Source organism: Leucopleurus acutus (genome assembly GCF_964270905.1).
Source record: "Leucopleurus acutus genome assembly, chromosome: 19".
NCBI lineage: Eukaryota > Metazoa > Chordata > Mammalia > Artiodactyla > Delphinidae > Leucopleurus > Leucopleurus acutus.
The window spans coordinates 8,577,206-8,592,051 of record NC_139161.1 but is presented as its reverse complement, the minus strand read 5'-3'; the positions used below and the strand labels follow the sequence as shown (position 1 = coordinate 8,592,051).

General features: G+C 57.9%; 1 protein-coding gene across 3 annotated transcripts in view; it reads right to left on the bottom strand.

Moving 5' to 3' along the window:
- Positions 1–14,846, bottom strand: part of SEPTIN9 (septin 9) — a 165,253-nt gene that overhangs the window by 65,522 nt on the left and 84,885 nt on the right. For all 3 annotated transcript variants that reach the window (XM_082861282.1, XM_082861284.1, XM_082861283.1), the window contains one exon: positions 13,607–14,248. In XM_082861282.1, coding sequence (XP_082717408.1) covers positions 13,607–14,248 — 642 coding nt within the window. The remainder of the gene's footprint in view (positions 1–13,606; positions 14,249–14,846) is intronic.

Sequence of the window (14,846 nt, the reverse complement as noted above, 5' to 3'; positions counted from 1 at the left end):
GCTCCAGGGCGAGGGAGCAAACCTGGCAGGTAGGGACCACGGTCTCCCGCTCTTCCAGGGCCGACCAGGAGACCACAACCAGGGGTCTTAATTCAGCCCCTCCCAGCCAAGAAGGCACACCGCCCCTCTGCTCCGCCCCCAGCCCAGCCAGCACATCTCTGGCTGGTTCTTCAGCGACACTCACGCTGGTCTTGTGAGGAGGAATGGGGTGGGGAGGAAAAAGAGGAGAGAGGATGAGACGGCCTGGGCTGGGCTGGGCTGGTGGCAGCAGCCACTGCAGGCTCCCTGCAGCTGTGATCGGCGGAGAAACGGGACTTCCGATCTGTTCCCACTCACCCCGGACAAACAGCATCTTGCTCCAAAGTCCAGGGCAGCTGAGGGGCTGGAGGAGGGGGGGGAGTACCAGAGTCCCTCCTTTCTAACTGGAGTTTTCTTTTCTTTCATTTCATCATCTCATGGTACTTTCTGAAAGAAAGAGGCCAGAGGAGGGAGCCAGCCCAGGCGGCTCCGCACCCCAGCCCAAGCTTCGGGGCAGGGACCCAGCTTCATGCCTCAGCCCTGGTCCCTAGCGCCGGCAGACAGCTCCATCCCCCAGGGTTCAAATTCAGACTATTAACCACTGGGGGGCCTTAGGCAAGTGGCTGGAGCTCCCTGTGCCTTGATTTCCTAATCTGGAAAATGGGGTAATGAGAGCGCCTGGAAGCTAACCTTATCCTGCTGGTGGTTATTATCAACCACTCGGCCTCCTTCTCTGGCTGAGATAAGGATTTCCCTCATTGTTGCCACAGGGATCTGGACCTGGATGGACCTGGAAAGTCTTCCATTTTCACAGTTCCATCCGCAAAGTGCTTGTGCCAGCTGGCCCGTGCAGGGGCCAGGGAAGGGGAACTCCAAGGGAGGAGTGAAGCGTGCAGGAGAAGGGAACAGCCAACAGGGAGGCCCCCACCAAGGCCGCACCAACCACGCAGCGGGAAGGCGGCTCAGAACACTCCCCTCCCCCCCCCAAGCCTCATCTGGATACGAGGCTGAACGGTCCCGGACCTTCTCGGTCCAAACAGAGCCACCCACCACCGGAGCCAGAAGTGTCACTGGCTTGAAGGCCCAGGTGGGGCTGCCCGGGCATCATGGGGGCAGGCACCAAGGCCACCCACGGAGAGCAGAGCGCAAATACCTGCCCCGAACAAGCACAGGGTAATAAGCAAGGGCTTGGCAGGGGCGGGGAGGCAAACTTGCTACTAAATTAAATATCAAGAAATTCAGCTTCCAACTCACTGACCTAGGCTCTCTCGCCTGAACAGAAAGTCCACTGACAGAGCCACTGACTAAACCACCCCACTCCCGAAAAGCTGGGATTGGGATTCAAGGTCCGCCCACCGTTCCTGCACCAGCTGGTCCCTACAGCTGCCCCACAGCCTCTGCCCAGCCGCCTGTCACCCTCCTGAGAGACACAGGAGTGGCCAGGCCCCCCCGCTGCCACAGGAAGAAGTGGGGCTGCGCCTCCCCGCTCGGCCTCTTCCATCGCAGCCTCCCCAGCCCTGCCCCCCACTGGAAAACCACAGCCCCCCGCCACGGCCTGGGAGCCCCAGGACGAACTCACCTGGTGGGGGCTGGGGACAGAGGTGCCTGAAACCCAGGCGGGCGGTGGAGGCCACACTGCAGGGCCTTGTTTCAGGAGGTGCCCCAACCCTCTGTAACCTGAGCCCTGGACGCCTCACCAAGCCAGCTCTTCCCATCAGGCACCAGACAGGCATTAGTCAGCAGGTAAACAGGCAGGGAGCCACAGACCTCAGGAAGGCCTGCCTTAGACCAGCACTAAGGAGAGGGGGCATGATCCCAGGGGTGAAAATAGAGCCCCCCCTCCTGGGCTGGGCTACTGCACTGTGCAAAGAAGTGGACCCGACTGCCAGGGGAACGGGCAGGGGTCACATCATGACTCAAGCATGCCCTGGGGTCACCAGTGACAACGGTGACCGTGGGTGTTACCTACCCCCCAGCTGGGCTCCCCATCCCCGTGCAGAGGAGGGAGTGCTGTTCTGCCAGGGCAGGAGGCTGCGTCTGCAAGGGCGACCCGCCCCGGGGAGGGACAGAGCCCCTCTGTTCACACAGCAGTCTCCTCACACCCTTCGGGGGTCCCCCAAGATCTCCCGTTTCTGCCCTGTCAGAGGTAAGGCAAGGCGTGAAGTCTGGGTGACTACAGATGAGAGGAAGTGGGCCTGGAGACAGTGACTTAGGAGAACGGGCTGTCAGGCTGGCCTTCTCGTTCCAGGGACCAGGCGACTGGGGGGCTCAGAGGAAGGGAGGGGCGGGCCGCTCCCTGGGAATTGACAGCCAGCCCTCCCCACCTCCAAGCTGCAGCCGCCACGGTTATAAAGTTCCAGCTCCTCCCGGGCCACAAGGGCCTCATCTCGGACCAGACACGCCCCCCGCAGCCGGTCCCACGGCCCTGCATGGGAAACAGGACGTACAGGTCTCAGATGATGGTCAGGGCTGTGCTCCCACCAGGGCCTGGCCGAGCTGAGGCTGCCTGGAACCGAATATGCTGTTTGGCCAGCTCGGGGAGCCCCCAGAAGGAGAGCGCTTTGGGTAGAGCACCTGGACCTCACTGGGATAGACAGGAAAGGAGGCCCTGCTGCATCCTCGGGGCCTTGGAGGCCAGCCGCGCAGCAGGTCCGAGTGGGCAGGGCTGCCTCCCCACCGTCAGCAGAAGGCCCAGCCCAGGCCCGAGCTCTGGACCCCCTTTATTACGCCTCTTCCTCCCACTGGATCTCTGGGTGTGCAAGGGACCCTCCTCTCCCCGTCACACTCCATTTAGGGGGACAGTGCCTCGGCACAGACGCCAGACGTCCAACAGCAAAATGACAGGCCGGAAGGGTGGTTGTACAGCTCCCCCCATCCCCACCCCACCGAGCTTTCTAGAGGAGGACGCTGCAGCGCCTTCCTGCCCCCAGGCACTCCCCACCCTGCCCCACCCTCCCCACTGCCATCCCTGGCAGGTGCTGCACTCTGCAAGTTCAAAGTCCTCAGCCCCTCAAACCTCAACGCTCTTGGGGCGGAGACCAGGGAGTGCAAATTTCAAAGGGACCGCCAAATACCTCGGGAATCAAGATACATAATATGTCAATGCAATATTTTTTGAAAATCAAACTTTTGCAAAAAATCCGTAATGATTTTTTCCAATCCAACAGGGCGGGATTCGGGCAAGGAGAGTGCAGCGGGGCTGTGCACGTGCCTGGCCCATCTTTCTTGAAAATGTGCGTATTTGATCATGAAGGATTTGGGGGGCGCAATTCTGATTTTTGAAAGCATTGCATAAAAACACTACTTCGCTTGACTCCTGAGTATTCTGGCGCTCCCCCACCCCTCCGCTAAGTTTTGTGCCCCCGAGGAGTGCCTCACGTGCCCTAATCTCGGGCCTGTTCTTCTTGCTTTCACCCACCGACCTCCAGGGGTCCACACCCAAGCTCGACCTTGAACCCAGGACCACCCTGGTTAGGGTCACAACCTCCCAAGCTGCCTCGCCTGCTTCACTTTCCTCTTCGGCCCTCACCACGGCTAACGGGCTTTACGTTTTACTGTTTGCTTTCTTTACCTTCTGCCTCTTCCCATCAGCACATAAGCCCCAGGAGGACAGGATTTGTCTCTGTATGTTCAGCACGGATGAACTCCTCAGCGCCGCGAACAGTGCCTGGTACATGTCAACGCTCAACCCTTCCTGAATAAACAAACACTCCAGGCAGGATAATCTCTAGGAAATCTGATCAGGCCCTGGTGAAACACCTCTGGTGGATCGGGCCTGTAACACAGCATCCAGCCCACCTCTGGCCCGGCCCGCCTTCAGCCCACCGCCTAGGCCAGTGTGTCCCAAACTGTGGGTCCTGGCGCTTTAATGGGTCCTGAAGACTAGTTAGCAGGTCATAACCAGCATTATTTTTTAACATTTAAAAAGAATACATTCATACTAGAAGAACTAGAAGAAGAAGGTAGAAACAACCCAAATGTCCCTCAGCTGATGAATGGATAAACATGTGCTCAGTCCACAAATGGAATATTACTCAGCTAGGAAAAGGGATGCAGCCCTGATCCCGGCTACAACACGCAGGAACCTTGCAACACGATGCAAAGGGAAGGAAGCCAGTCACAAAAGACCACACACTGTACGATCCCATCTCTAAGGAAGGTTCACAACAGGCAAATCTACGGTCATTGTTTAGGGCTGGGAGAAACGGGGGTGGGGGACAGGAGGTGACAGTTAATGGGGATAGAGATTCTCTCTGAGGTGATGAAAACGGTCTAAAATTGGATGTGGCGACAGTTTCACAACCCTGTAAATAACTAAAAACCATTGGATTGTACACTTTAAATGGAAGAACTAAATGGTATTATGTGAACTGTATCTCGATAGAGCTGTTTTTAGAAAATACGAAAAGCTCCCCCATCCGAAGCAGCACACACAGCGAGTATGAAGGTGTAGCAGGCATGCGATAAAGGCATGAAGTACTCCGTGGAAATACTGTTTCATTTGTATACACACCACACACACACACATCTACACATACGTGTGTCCTGGTTTGTGGTGCAAAACGTACTTCTTACTGGGGGCTGCAGTCCAAAATAAGTTTGAAAGCCACTCTCTGGGCAACATCAAACTCAGGATTCCAGAAAGCCAATGGCCCTTCACCTGCCTGGACCACTCTGCCCCCTTCAAGACCAAGGGCCCTACCCCCCACCCCCCACCTCCAAGAGGTCTCTGCTGGCAGGGTTGGGGGGCTCCCTCCTCGGGGTGCCAAGGCCTTCTGGACTCGTCCCTCTCAGAACACTTGTCACACCGCACTGCACACATGTTTCGAAGGGAGCGTCCCCAGGACATGGGCTGTGTCCCGGCCACCGACGCATATTCTCCTCTGAGAACAGTGCCAGGCCCAGGGCAGAGACTCAGGTGCACAGATTGATGGTGGCAATCATGGGGGGCTGGCCCCTCACCACCCCCTCTACACACCACTACCTCTGAATGATCTGAGGGATTTTAAATAGCTTACAGGATGATTTTCTAGGAAAAAAAGGTATAAAATAGGAAGAAACAAACGCTAAACTCAAACAAACCTACGGAAAAAACTTTTTAAAGGATGAGGCTCCCACAAAAATATCCAGCTCAGATGGTTTCACTAGTGAATTCTTCAAACGTTTTAACACAGAGATGATCGTGTAGCCGCTTAAAAATGTTCCAGAACACAGAGGGGGGTAAAGAAACGCATCCAAATTATTTTTGCTAAGCCAGCACGACACTGACACCAAAATTGATAAAAATAGCAACGCACACATGCCCAACACGCTGTAGACCAGGCTCACGCGTGCGTAGCCATGCAGGAGCTGCGCGTCTCTACCTCGCTGTTTAAACCCAAGTAAATTCCAATGTATTAATGATTTCAGTACATAAAAATGAAACCATAAAAGTACCCGAAGAAAACCTGAGTGAATTCTTTTGCTATGATTTTGGAATGCAAGGCGGCCTCTAAGCAGGACATAAACCTCCACAAGAGAAAAGAAAAAGAATAAACGTGACAACCTAAGGGTTAAAAATCTCTGTTTAAAAGAACACACTAGACACACAATGAAAAGTTAACGACTGGGAAAAAGCACTTGTAACAGCTACGACAAAGGTGTACCAAGAACTCTTAAACAAACAAAATCAAAAAAATGATTAACGACCCAACTGGGGAAAAAGGAACCTAGGACAGGAATGAGAAGTTCCCAGGGAACCTAGGGCCCTTGGCCCGCACACAGAGGAAAAGATACCCACCCACCCACCCCCACCCCCGCAGCTTAATAAGAGATGCACAGAATAAAACACCCATCAGATAGCTTTCTACCTCTCCACCCAGGGCAAGGGACACAGTACCTCTCTGTGTCACGACCAGAAACTGACGTAGCTGTTTTAGAAGCCAACTTGGCAACATGGGTCAAAATCTTAAACGCACACATCCTCTGGTGCAGAAATTCCACTCCTAAAGGTTTATCCAACATGTGCACATATATAAGCCAGAGGATGTTCATGGAAGCCTCGTTTATCACAGAGGAAGCCGGACAAGAATGGCAGGACCATGTCAGGGCCGAGGACGCAGCTGTTACGAGGAACGGGCCCAATCTACATCCACAGTGTCGTTAAATGGGGAAAACACACACACGCAAACTCCAGAAGGACGCACAGCGCGCCCTGCCACCCGCATGGGCTATCCTGGGGAAAGGCTGGAGATCAGGAGAGACAGATTTCCTTTTCACATTTCATGTGACCTTGAGTTTTTCTCTTCTCCCAATGGTCACGCACTGCTTTTGAGAATTAGAAGAGAGAAAGGCAATGGGGCAGACGGGGCCGAGGGAGTCAGGGACACAGACCAGAGCATGGGCTACAAGCGCGGGGAGGGAGAGGCACCGTGCAATGGCCAAGCTGAGCCCGTCCGTTAAATAAGGCTGCATTTGGTTTTCATTTATGAGCCTGTTTAACAAAACCTCCCGGGCGCTGGGCCTGCTCTGGCGGTCCTCACACGTTAGCACTTTCATTCTAACAACGCTGTGCAGGAGGAATGAGGTCCATTGCGATGATGAGAAGAAGGACTCAGAGAGCATAGGTCATCAGGCCAGGGCAGTCTGAGGGCCATTTCCCCCACGAACAAGTGGGCAAGGCCTCCCGAGTGGCTTCCTGCTGGAACATTCTGCGCTTCTAAGCTGTACCCTCTGTGTGTTATATTTTAGAAGGAGGGAGATGGAAGAGGTGACCTCCAAGGCCACTTCCACTTCCCAATTCCTTGCTGGGACCAGCGCTGGGGTCTCTGAACTGCATTGGACAGACCAGGGATTTCCAAACCAGGTTCCCTAGAGCCCTGGGGTTCCACAGCGGTGTGCCCGGTGACAGCATGGGAAAGGGGACAGGAGGCCTCCGTGCTCAGAGAACTGGACACTCAGTCCTGGCCACGAGCTGCCTTTGCTCATTCGCTACAACTGGTAACTCTGGGAGCCCCTGGGATTCCAGGGGGGCGTCTGTGACACCCACAGAAAGGCCCAGGCCAGGGAAAGCCAAAGTGGATAAAACGTGGAAAGGAAGTCATGCCTGGACCCGAGAAGGGTCCCCTCCTCACCGCCCACAGCTCTCAGACATGCGGCCCCAGGTCCACATTTAGCCACATCAGGCCAGTGGGAACCACGTGGCATCATCCTTCAGGCTGCCTGCTGGAACCCAGGGTCTGGGCAGGGCCACCCACACTTCGGGGCGCCAGGCGGGGGTCCGAGCCGCTCCTCCGGTGCTGAATGTGCCCTCTGTCCACAGAGCGTGGCTGTCCGCGCAGGCGTGTCCCCCGGACAGCAGCCCCATTGTGCCGACCCTGGCTGCCAGCAGCTGTCCTGGGCGGAGAGGCTGCGGCTGCAGACACAGCCCCTCTCCAGGCAGCTGCTCGGCTTCCCAGGTCAGGCACCCAGGAGGCCTCACCCAGCACCACATGTCTGGGGCCCGGGCTCCGTCCCTGGTCAGGGCTGCAGCCCCCAAGCTGCAGGGAGGCAGCGCGGGGACCCGCCTGCAGCGCCGGCCTCCCTGCCCGGCCCGGCCCGCTCCCGCAGCTGTGCCCAGCTCTATGTAAGGCATTCCGCAGCTGCTCGGCTGCATTCCCTGGATGGGCCCGCATTCCTCCCTCCTCACCACTGGGCTGGGCTTGGCAGACAGCTGGAGGGCCAGCGGGGGCGGTGAGTGCTTTCTCCCGGGCCCTGGAGCCACGCTCTGTCCTCCCTGCCCCCTACTCTGCCCCACCTTGAAGGAGACACACCTGGGCCTGGCCACCCCTCCACCACATCCTCCTGTCCCCCCATGCATGGGGACTTCCTGCTTCAGACCGAGGTGTGCACGGGCCTCAGGGTCAACTCAGAGGAGAGCGTCTGTTCTTAAAAGGCGGAAGGAGAAAGGGACCCAATCCCCAAAGGTGAGAGGGTGCCTGGATGCCCTCTGGGGTCACGACGGAACGGGGAGGAGCCCAGAGCAAAGGGGTCTGTCGGGCAAGGCAGCCAGGTGGGAGCATCCCTGCAGGAGGTACAGCCTTTTTCCCACAAGAATAGAAACACGCAGCCCCACACAGAAGAAAACTCTCCGGGCTAAAGGCCCAAAGGCACAGAGATTCAAGTTCACGGCTCCGCTTTGCCAGACACAAACGAGACCCTCAGCATGTAAGAAGCTCCTGCCATAGGCCAGGTGCTGGGATGAAAGGGTGGACAAGGTGCAGACCCCGGCACTGGGGAGTTCACAGGCCAGGGACAGGCCCAGCGCGGACCCTGGTTAGTGAGTCGTCCTGCGAACACGGGGGGTGTCTAGGGAGCCTTTGCAGAGCTGGCCCTTCCTCCCTAAGCAGATGGCGGTCCCCTTCTCCCCCCTCTTCACGCTCTCTGATCCCCACACACACTTCTGGGGCACGTCACGGTCCCCCCACTTCACTGGCTGACCCCTTCCCACCCTTCAGACTCAGCTCAGATCTCACGTTCCCCAAAGCCTTCTCTGCCCAGCCTCCTCTGTCCCCATGTCCCTGTGCTTGTAGCGTCCCATGATTCCCCGTGGAAGTGACATCTTCCCTGTTCTGCCCCAGCCCCTAACACAGGCCTTGTGCAGCCGGCACCCAGGTACACCCGGAAGACGGCAGGCTCACCTCGTCTGCCAAAAAGCCACGCTCACCACCAGAGGCGTAGGGGGCCTGACGTCCACCTTCCTCAAGGTTCTACCCACGACCAAAGATATTTCTAGATGTTTTTAGCCGTAGGGAAACCGGAGGAAGACATTCGCTGCGTCTGCCCCACCCCAATGTCACGCCCACATCACCAGGGACTCCAGGCACCACCGTGGACTGGATACCTGTCTTGATTATTGGGGGCTGGGTAGGTGCAGCTGTACCTGGACAGCTCAGACCCCCTACCACCATTGTTGCCTCGGGCCAGCAAGCCCAACGCCTCCCTCGTTTGACAGATCAAGAAACTGAGGCTGAGGAGTGGGGGGCAGGTTGGGGGGGCCGCGAAGTGATGGCTCAGAACCAGTCGGCCAGTGGGGTGGAGCCAGGACACACCCAAGAACTCAGCTGGGCGCCAGTCCGGGGACACCGCACTCGCCACATGGCCCGGTCACCCCAGCCTCCCCCAAGGCCTCCAGTGAGCATTCAGAGACGGCAAAGAACCAGACCCACGAGTGAGCGGCCAGCGCCCGCCTTATAAGGCAGCCTCGGGGAAACTTGGCCGGTGGAACCAGGGGGGTGGCTCCCGGGGGGGAGGGAGAGCGACGAGCCTGCCACACAGACATGGTTCTGGGTCCTGCAGCCCAGCCCCACCCAGAGCCGCCCAGGTGGGGGCAGGGGGACCTGGAAGGGGAGGCAAGAGCCTGAGAGAGGAGCAGGGCTGGAGGCTGCCAGGTCCAGGGGCCTTGGAAACCAAGAACCCAGAACGCCAGAGTGAGCGGATCAGACCTGTGGGGTCTTGGTTGACCAGAAAAGTATCTGCTTGATCCCTGGAGAGTCCCGTGGGGTCCCTGCAGCGCCTGCATCTGCCTACGAGAGCCACCACAAAGCCATCCCCATGTCACTCCTCCAACATTGTTTTATTGAGCACCTGTTATGTCCAAGTCACTCGGTATCTCATGAGAGTCTTTCAAAAAGAAAAAAAAAGACAACAGCCCCAGCCTGAAGTAACCTAGAATCCAGTTCAGGGCATGGAAGGAATTCTGAAGAAGACATACAAACGTTAAGAGTGGGTATCGCTGGCTTACAGGTGAATTATAGTTTCTTTCTAATGTCTATATTTTCCAAATTTTAAAGAAACAGTACTGTGAAAAACTGTTTTTGCATTAAAAAAAAAAATCTAGCAGAGGAAAGAAGGTTCATACACAAATAACTTACATTCCAAGACAAACACACGATATTATACACGAGAAAGATGCAAAAAGGCACGGGAATCAGAGGAAGTGAGGCTACTTCCAGTTAGTGGGAGAGGTGCCATTTGAGCAGGACTTTGAAGGATGCATAGGAGTTTGAAAAGCAGTGATGTGAAGAGGAGCGGGGCTGGGGATCAGGAGGTCGGTGCAGAACCGCTGTGAGGAAAGGTGGCCAGTGGGAGACCACGAAAGGACCAGAGCAGGAGGGGCTGGGGAGCAGGGAGGTATGAGCTGGACAAGAGGGTGAATCTACTGTGGAGGGCGGGGGCCCGGGTGGGTGAGCAGTGAAAGCTCATAGTGAGCATGGATTTCATCAGTGCTGTGCTTTAGGGAGGTCAATCTAGGAACAACTTAGCTGAGGTCCCAGGACACCCTGTCCTGTGCCCATGGTCACAGTCTGGAGGGCTTCCTGGAGGTAGAGGCAAAGGGCTGAGTCTGATCAGAGGGCACAGAGCTCCCTACTTCCCTGATCCTTTGACCCCGCAGCGCCAGCTGGCCCTCAGGGGTAAGGGATAGTGAGCCCATGGAGGGCAGTCAGAGCAGGCCCTGCAGGCTGGGGGGCTCCTGGGAGCTCCCAACCCAGCCCCGCCATGGAAGGGCGGAAGGGGATGGGAGTGTCAGGTCTGCAGGAAAGATGGACAGGAAATGAGGCCGAGGGACAACCGGATCTGTGCCTGGAGGGGCTGGATAGGCCGAGACCAGAGGAGGGGGAGGGAGGGAGAAGCGGATGGAGCCTCAGAACAGGGGCTGGTGGGGGGGGGGGGCTAAGACCCGGGGCCCCCTCTGCAGAAGCCACTGCAATAGATGCAGGGAACACCCCTCCATCAGGAAGACCCTGGACTTGCCCAGGACCTCAGGACCGGATGTGCAAGCGAGCAGGTGAAGGCCAGATTTCCCAGCCCACAGAGGGCCTCACTCCCCCCCAGCCTCCTTCTCACCCCGCATTACTTCCAGGCTCACCCCACAGTGCCTTCTGTTTTAAATGAAGAGAATCCTCCCAGAGTCATCCAAGCCCCACTTCCTCCAAACCCGAGCATCCTTCCTCTTTGCAGTATCTGTCCAACGTCCCCGCCTAGTTCAAATGCACCCAAAGGTTCTCAACCTGTGAGCCCTGGTCTCAGAGAGCCCCCTCCCCACCCAGCCAATAGGACATACAGGAGGCGGGCTCAGCACACTTGTGAGTTCACACATGTGCACACCCATGACTGCCACATACGCCGACCCCCAGTTCGTGCTCCAGGGGTGGGAAGGCAGCACACCCCTCCCCCCCGGCCCGTGGACCTCTCCACGAAGAGCTGGACTTCCATCTGCACAGAGGGGCTGCGGGTCCACGGTGCTGGCGCCCAGCTCAGACACTGAAATGCTTTTCCCTGGAAAAACCGCACAGGCCCAAAACCAGGCTCCCCAACACCTCTGGACTGCGGCCTCAGCTGGCAATGCTCTTCCCTCCCCCGTCTTTCCCTGGTTAAATCCCACCCTCTCCAAAACTCAGCTGCTGAGGCCCGGGCTCCCGGGGGCGCTCCCACAGCCCCGCCCACTTGGTTCCACGGCCGCTGTTCACATCCCGCTCCCGAGGCAGAGCTGACCTGACCTGACCAGACCAGTCCCCACAGTCCGACCTGACCAGCGGCTGCCGCTGGAGGAAGATGTTCTTAGACGTGCCCGAGGCTGTGCCCCGCCCCGCCCGCCCTGACAACCCAGGGCGGTGCCACCCTGAGCAGACACCCCCTGCCTGTCCCCCAGAGCAGGACCACCTCCTCGGGCATGCACTGCCAACTGTCATCAAGATCTGGACGGTGACGACCGTCTCCCCAGCCACATGCTGTCTGACTCAGCTGAGCGCGAACACCTCACCCCTGTGACGGGGCCGTATCCGGCAGCAAAGGCGCTGGACCAGCAGAAGATCGTGAGGAAACAGCCTCCTGGCCGCTCCCCAAACACCAGCCATGCGTCCTGACATTGGCACCAGCGCACCTGGGGGGTGGCGTGGCTCTGCAGGGTCACGTCTGGGGAGATGCAGATTCACACACCAGGGCTGGAAGGGACCTCTTGGCCCCTGCTGCCCACAGCGTGGCCCAGCGTCAGAGGAAGTTCAGTCAGCCCCTCGGCCCACCAGACCTGCTCGGTCAGATGTGCACTTGGGCAGAACGCAGCTGCTCCACCACCACCCCTACCCCACCCCATCCCAAGCCCCCAAGTCCACGGACCACAGGAAAACTCTCATTCAAAAAGGAAAACCTGAAAGAATTCAAAGCAAGGACTCGAGACACTTGCACACCCAACGTTCACAGCAGCTTCACTGACAAGAGCCAAGCAGCAGGAGGACCCCAGGTACCCATCAACAATGGATGGATAAGCAAAGTGAGCTCTACACATAATGGAATATTACTGAGCCTTAGAAAGGAAGGAAATTCTGACACCTGCCACAACATGGATGAACCCTGAAGATGTGCAAAGAGAAACAAACCAGACACACAAGGACAAATATCTAGGATTCCACCTACATGAGGTACCCAGAGTAGTTAAATGTGTAGAGACAAAAAGTAGGATGGTGGGTGCCAGGGGATGGGGGGAGGAGGAGTTAGTACGTTATGGGGACAGAGTTCCAGGTGGTGAAGATGAAAAAGTCGTGGAGATGGATCACGGTGACAGCTGCAGGGCAACATCATGTTTTTAACGCCCATGCCTTGTACACTTAAAAATGGCTACACCAGTCAGTGTTGTTATGTGTACTTTACCACCATTAAAAATAATTTTTAAAAGGTATATCAAAATCCCAGAATGTTCTGCCTGTTCAACCCAAAGGACACTTACTGAACACTTACTGAGCTCCGAGTCCCGGGATCAGAACTGGACCCAGCTTCCACTGGGCTTACAAGCCAGCCGGCACCTTAACACAGCCCATGGGGCCAAGAGCCTCCCTGCGGGGGCAGTAACAGCATCCCACGGGACTGGCACCTCCTCCCCTGTGAGCTCCCCGTGAGCACAAGTCCGGGTCTGGACCCTCCGAGGATGGTAGCCAAGCAGAACACCCCCGAACGGAGCTGTGAATAGGAATCACGGGGCTCCCTGGCCTGGGACCCCCTCCAGGCAGCCCTGAAAATATTAGCATGCAGAGATGAGGCGTTCTCATGCTCCCTTTGCATCTGGCCACGACCCTCCCTACCTGGGAAGGAAGAAGAGGAAGACCCTCCTGTGCAGAAAACCCCTCCTCACCCCCTGCCCCGGGGGTACCAGCAGGGCAGTCACAATCCCCTCCTGAGCAGGAGCCTGCCTCCCCACGGCCCAGTGACCGCCAGCCACCAAGAATGTGACAGCCTGTCCTAGCGTCTCAAACCCATCCAGCCCCGACACGAGCCTGCCCCGGGTCCTGCCCCCAAGTCCTGGGCTCACGGCAGAGGTTACACCACGGCCCTGTGGACCAATTAACAGGGGCCCTCCACAACCCAGAGATTCTTTGCCAAGTCTCACTCAAATCTAACTTGCTGCATCTCGGTCCATCCCCCGTGGACAGAAAGAGCTGCCAGTCCCCTCCCCTGAGCCTTCGGAAGTATACGCGCCCCCCTCCTCAATATTCAGCTTCTTCCTCCAAGACTCCGGGGCAAAGCCAGCTCCCCACCCCCCAAATCACTGCAGCACGGATGACCGGCACCTGCTACTCACCCTCCTGGCTCTTGGGTGGGGCCTCGGCCACGGGCGGCTGGGGCTTGGGCTCCAGCCTGCTCTGCAGCTGAGACATCGGGGTGGGTTCCGAATTCTCCAGGGTCTGGGGTGGGATGGGGGAGGCGGGCCCCTCGGCTGGCTTGGGCACCTGGATCTCGACCCTCTTGGGGGCTGCGTCGGCGGTGGGGATGGCGGGCACCTCAGGGATCTTGGAGGTGGGGGTCTCCATCCTCCGGTGGGCTGACTCCTGGGGCTTGACTATGGTGATCTCCGTCCTCCGAGGGGTGGGCTCTGGCGTCTTGTGGCCCAGTGCCTCGGCCCGCTTGAGCCCGAACCGGGACGGCCCGGCGGTGCCGGTGTTCTCTACCTGCTTGGACGAGATGTCGATGGAGATCTCGGTGCGCCGAGATACAGGCTCGGCCTTGGGGCCCGAGAGCTCGACCCTCCGCAGGGCAGCCTTGGGGGATCGCTGACTGAGGGAGTCTACATGGCGGGCCGCGGGCTCTGAGTTCTTCACACCCAGGTCCTGGAACTTCTGCGTGGAGCTGGCCACAGAGGCCCGGAGCAGGGGAGTCTGGACCCTCCGGGTTGGGGTGGAGTTGGGCGTCTCGACCTCCTCGACCTCAAAAGATCTTTTCAAGGCTGGAAGAGAAAGCGAGGAGAACGTGGTAAGTAGACGGCTCGGGAGCCCCTGGGAACATCCCGCTCACGGGGAACATCCCGCTAACGGGGAACACCAGAGGGCAGCTGGCGGGGATGCTACAGCAAGGGGCCCCCGGGAAGACTCTTGCGCCCTTCACCTCTCAGGAAGAAGAGAGGACAGCCCCACTCTCCGAAGGGACTGAGGCACCCGCAGCCACGTGTTCTGGGAGAGAGAGAAAAGGCCGAAGCTTGGAGGACGCCCTCCGTCCTCTCTGTCCTGCCGTGGCCATGGTCCCGCCAGCTACATTTTCTATAAGGACGTTCTGGCTCAAGGAAGGGGCCTTTGATTTCTTTCCCTCCTCACCTCCGCCCAACACAGACACCAGCAGCAGCGGTGGAGAGATGTCCCCAGTAATAACAGCCACAACCATAACCAATCAGAACCTCGATGGGGGGACTTCCCTGGTGGTCCAGTGGTTAAGACTCTGCGCTCCCCATGCAGGGGGCCCGGGTTCGATCCCTGGTCAGGGAACCAGATTTCGCATGCATGCCGCAACTAAAAAGATCCCGCGTGCCGCAACTGAGACCCGGCGCAGCC